This window comes from Mus caroli, chromosome 17 (assembly GCF_900094665.2).
Source record: "Mus caroli chromosome 17, CAROLI_EIJ_v1.1, whole genome shotgun sequence".
In the NCBI taxonomy this organism is placed as follows: domain Eukaryota; kingdom Metazoa; phylum Chordata; class Mammalia; order Rodentia; family Muridae; genus Mus; species Mus caroli.
This window is the reverse complement of record NC_034586.1, coordinates 39,601,546-39,607,018: the sequence shown is the minus strand read 5'-3', so window position 1 is coordinate 39,607,018 and position 5,473 is coordinate 39,601,546. Positions and strand designations below refer to the sequence as shown.

General features: G+C 39.5%; 1 protein-coding gene and 1 pseudogene across 4 annotated transcripts in view; one reads left to right on the top strand and one right to left on the bottom strand.

Annotated features, from left to right (window-relative positions):
- The window catches only part of Cd2ap (CD2 associated protein), an 85,362-nt gene that overhangs the window by 23,607 nt on the left and 56,282 nt on the right, over positions 1–5,473 (top strand). For all 3 annotated transcript variants that reach the window (XM_021186459.2, XM_021186460.2, XM_029471066.1), the window contains exon 2: positions 1,115–1,275. In XM_021186459.2, the coding sequence (XP_021042118.1) occupies positions 1,115–1,275 (161 nt within the window). The remainder of the gene's footprint in view (positions 1–1,114; positions 1,276–5,473) is intronic.
- Positions 3,374–3,668, bottom strand: LOC110312662 (annotated as a pseudogene). The gene has a single exon (XR_002380067.1). The product of XR_002380067.1 is annotated as a 60S ribosomal protein L38 pseudogene (transcript).

Sequence of the window (5,473 nt, the reverse complement as noted above, 5' to 3'; positions counted from 1 at the left end):
TGGCCTCGAACTCAGAAATCCACCTGCCTCTGCCTCCCGAGTGCTGGCATTAAAGGCGTGTGCCACCACGCCCGGCTATGTTCTGTTTTTTAAAGTTGAATTTATAAAATGTACCTGTATACTGCCTGTGATCAGAGATCCAGTAGTTAGAGAATACAGTCTTCATTTCAGTGTGCTTTTGTTTGTGATTTGTTCTCTAATATTATTGACATAGCTTAGTAGCTTTAAAACATTCTATAGGGAGGGGCTAGAGAGATGACAGCTCAGTGGTTAAGAGCATGTACTGCTGCTCTTGCAGAGCAATGAGTTTGGTTCCCAGCACGCACATCCAGTAGCTCACAATCACTATCCCGCCTGCCCCAGAGGATCTTTCAGATTGCACAGGCATCTGCACTTGCACGTGTATTTTCTTCCTACCATATAACTAAAAAAGAAATCTCTAAAACATTATATACTTATCTGTTTCTGTGGTTTTAGAGTCTGGGGACTGTGGGTTGGGTCCTCTGTAAGGCTGCGTTGAAGATGTTCATCAGGGTTGGGTTTTCACAAGGGGTTCTTCCGTGGATGGATTATTTGTAAACTCAAGTGATGGTTCAGGTCCTTTGGTTTATCATAGTGAGGGCCCTAGCCAATGTTTTGTCTCGTTTCTTGAGACCTTCCCTATGCCAGCATATTAACATGGTGGTTTGTGTCTTCAAAGCCAATAAGTAAGAAGCAACATGGCCATTACGATATTCATTCATTCCACACAGTCCATCATCTTTGTCCTACTCTTTTGGTTACAAGTCTGTCATAGGTCACACTCAAGAAGGGATTTTATAAAGATGGGCATACCAGGGTGGTAGCCTTATGTGGGAAATCTTATGCCATACCGCTGAAATATAAGAATGCAATATGTAATGAATGTGCATTATATTTCCGATGCACTATGGTCTATACTTAGATGATCAGGGGCTTTGCTGATGTGGTCAGGTATTTAAAACCAGAAGGAAAAGTCTGACACCTTTGCTGTATTAGTTGCTGCTACACAGATTCTGTAGGTCAAAGCTTGTTAATATGGTTTATAGTAATTTTGTGAATTAGATTCTAGACATTTATTGTCTCCTTTTTTTAGTTGACTATATTGTGGAGTATGACTATGATGCTGTACATGATGATGAGTTAACTATCCGAGTTGGGGAAATCATCAGAAATGTGAAAAAACTACAGGAAGAAGGATGGCTAGAAGGAGAACTAAATGGGAGACGAGGGATGTTCCCTGACAATTTTGTTAAGGTAAGTACTGTCAGTAAGTATATATGTCAAGAAATAAATGCATATGTTTAAAATGAAAGTACTTTAAAACTTTTACATTTAGAAAAATATAGGTACATTTGTGATTGGCAACCTGCTGTTCAATAATGCTGTGTGAATGTATGTGTATGTTTGTGCTTGTTTGTGCATGTATCTACCTGCTTGTCTTTTTAAACCATAGATCTCACTTTGAGTTGGTATCTCAGAATTGTCCCACAAGTCTTCCATTGTATTTTATTGCTCTTCTCTCATTCCCCTATACCCTCCATCTTCCTTCCCTACCTTCCTTTCTTGTTTTAAAGACAGAGTCTCTCTATGTTGTTTTGGCTGTCCTGAAACTTGATGTGTAGATGAGGCTGGCCTTGCCTCTGCCTCTGTAGTGCTGGGATTGAAGGGTAACACTGCCATGCTCAGCTTTGCAGCCTTCCTGACCCTGCTGAGTATACATTAGACCATACTTTTGTATTAAAGAGATTAACCTGCTAAACATCCTTTTAGTTTAGGAAACAGGCCTTAAAATACTTAAGCTTATTACAAACTAATAAAAAATTGTCAGTGTTAGAGAAGAAAAGAGAATACAATGAATTTAAATATAATTGATATTAGCTTTGTTTCCTATATATATATAAATGATTATGAACTCTTGGGAAGGCTAGAGTGTGTCTCACTTGTTTTTTTCCAACTTGCACAGTAGTATTTTGTAGAATGCATGCTTAGTATTTGTTTTCCGAGTAATTCAAATTTTAGTTGTAGTTTCATCTCCAAATAAGAACAAAGTTTTGTTAATTGATTCAGAGAAGGTGAAGTAGCTGCACTTAATCTAACTGCATTTTTATCTCTTAGTCAAATAATTGAGAAAAGATGTAGATAAATTTTTGAGAAAAGGTTGGTTTTAAAAAATTATTGTTTTTAAAAATAAATTATTTTCAAGAACGACAAATCTGCCAGGTGTGGTGGTGTACACCTTTAATCACAGTACTCAGAAGACAGAGGGTGGGGATCCCCTGGAACTGTGGATGCTGGGAATAGAACCCAGCTTCTGAATGTGTAGCCAGTGTTCCTAACCAATGAGTCATCTCTTTAGCTCACCCCACTGTTTGGTTTGCTTTTGCTTTTGTTTTTTTAAATCACAGGGCTCCACTAGATAGCCTAGCAACCTGCCTATTTCATTCTGTGAAGTGCTGGGGTCGCATATGAGCCAGTATGTTTCCCCGATGGGTATCTTAGTTGCTTTCATACTTTGGCAGTTATGAACAAAACTGTTAGAAACATCTTCTCTGTGGTGTGCATTTTGGGTAAAGACTATATAGTGCAGTTGTTGATTGAGTTGCATAGTGACAAATGTTGGTTTAATAAGACACTGTCAGTTTTTTTTTTGGAAAGTGTGGCATTTTGGGTAAAGATTAAATAATGTAGTTGTTGAGTTGCATAGTAACAAATGTTGGTTTAATAAGACACTGTCAGTTTTTTTGGAAAGTAGTGGTACTGTTTCCGTTTCTGCTAGGGATGCATGGAATTTCCTGTTGCTTTATAGCTTTACCCATATTTGGTGTTATCAGTGTTTTGAATTTTTGGCCATTCTAATAATGTGTGGCACCTCAGTGTAAAATTTTCCATTCCTTAAAGTTATGCATTGAACATTTTTTCGCGTGCTTATTTACCATTTATCTTTCCTTTAGTAGTATTGGTTTATGGTTTTTATGCATTATTCAGCTTATTATTGTTGTTGACTAGCTTTAAAGATGTCTTTATTTGAATACATCTCATTTAAAGATGTTCATTAGGTACATCTTTGTAAATATTTTCTGTGGCATATTTTTTTCTCCTTGGTGGTGTATTCATTCCCGTTCCTTCTCTCTCTCTCTCTCTCTCTCTCTCTCTCTCTCTCTCTCTCTCTCTCTCTCTCTCTGTGTGTGTGTGTGTAAAGATATAGCACACATGGAAGGGGTGATCTTGGACAAGGATCTAAGAGGTCATTGTAACAATGTACAATTTCAAGGGGTAAGAATGGACAGTGGCCAAAGAGACCATCCATCCCTCTATATTTTAGGCAGGCTTTATGCCCTTTCTTTTTTTTTTTACTTTTCAGGGTTTTTAATAGTCACACGCAGAGGTCTGGTTCATTTCAGATCCTTCACTGCCAAACCCGGGGGTAGGGACTGCTTCAGCTTCTCTGCCTTTTCCTTGTCTGTGATAACCAGGGTGTAAAGGTACCTGCTGCAGCGAACCTTGAACTTCACATTGTCCTTGATCTTCTTGATCTTGACAGACTTGGCATCCTTCCGCCAGGTTGTCAGCAGGAAGTCCTTGATCTCCTCAATTTTCTGAGGCATGGCGATGCGGGTTCGGCTCTGGCCTCCGTACCTGCCCAGCACACTCACCTTTGTGCCATTTCTAAAGTTTTTGTAGTAGACCGCTTTCCTGAGGAGTATTTTCCTGTTCAAGTTCAAGTGATTGACATGTTTCATTTGGATTTTTTTTTTTTTTTTTTTAAGATGGGTTTTACTATGTAGCTCTGGCTGGTGTTGAAATTACAGCTCTCCCTGCCTCTGTCTCCTTTGCTGTTTCTAAGACTTGAAGGCATGCCACCATGCCTGGATGGATTGACTCTTTTTGTATTTGAGACAAGGCCTGTGTAGTTCTGGCTGACCTGGAATTTACTGTGTAAATCAGGCTGGCTTTGAACTCATAGATCCACCCGCCCCTGTTGCCTAAGTGCTGTAATGATTGGCACAGGAGGGGTCAATGGTATGTCCTTATTTGTTACTAAACAGCTTTCACAGAGATAGTAATATCAGTTCTTAGTTTTTAGTTTTAGCTCTCTATTATAATGATCTCTGCAATTCAGAATATTCTGTATTCACCAAGGGCCACTGCTATTTCAGATCCCATTCATTTGACTGGTAATTATGGTGCTGCAGTTTGAGTTCTTGGTTTTACAGGCTGCTGATTATGAGGGAGTGGTCCATCCCCAGAGAAATCGAAATCTGCTAATATCATCTTTTTCCTCCAGGGGTCAGACTTCTTGGTTTTACAGGCTGCTGATTATGAGGGAGTGGTCCATCCCCAGAGAAATCGAAATCTGCTAATATCATCTTTTTCCTCCAGGGGTCAGACCCAGACTATTATGAAGGCTCATGGATTTAAAAGTGCTTCTTGCAGAAGCCTAACAACCTAAGTTTGATCCTTGAATCAATGTTCAAAAGACGGATTAGGTTGCTTGTATCTGTAATCCTAGCATGCCAAAAGAGAAATGGGGGGGGGGGGAGTTGGAGATAGGTGAATTGCCTGGAAGCTTGTGAGCAGGCCAGCTAGTCTGTCACTATCAAGAGAGACCCTGACTCAGCAGGGGAGCATGAGAGAACTGATTCAAGAATGTTGTCCTCTGACCTCCACTCATGTAGCATGATATGCATGTATACACCCACTGTGTAATAGTAGTAGCAGGAATAAAGAAATCGAGACCTCACAGTTCTGGAGGTGTGTATCACCTTGATCTGGCCACTTCTGGATAAAGAAGGCATATAAGAGTTTAGAGATTTCAGTCTTGCTAACCTAGACCTTGAATACAATCAAGTGATGCCTAGATACATGGTGTTAGACCACTATTAGGACTCTGTTAGAGGAACTGAGACTTGACTGTTTACCCGAACCTCTTCCCATTGATGGGGATTATTGAGTTGGAGGCCACCTAATTCAGGGATAGAATCAGGGGCTCTGGTCTGAGAGTCTTTTGATCCGAAGGCAGTAAAACCTTTAGTATCCTGTCACATTGAGGGCAAGGACTCTTAGGAGTACACCCAATATTTGGACATTTTCTCTTACAGTGATCTGTCTGCTTACAGATTTAACATTAATTTTTCAGTGTGACTCCTCTTAGTGGGAGATCCTGTTAGGCAGTAAAGCTCCAGGAAATTGTACTCCCTTTACTCTTAAGTTCTCTTCCTATCATGTGTATTAACATCCTTTTGTCTTTAACTTTGTTCCTCTTGTATGTAGGTGGTGGTTATAGAAAACAGAATTGGCTATTTTTTGTATGGTATCAGTAGTGATCTCAGGTCTCACTGATAATATTTGTAGTTATCTTCTTTTTTTTTTTAAAGATTTATTTATTTATTATATGTAAGTACACTGTAGCTGTCTTCAGACACTCCAGAAGAGGGCGCCAGATCTCGTTACG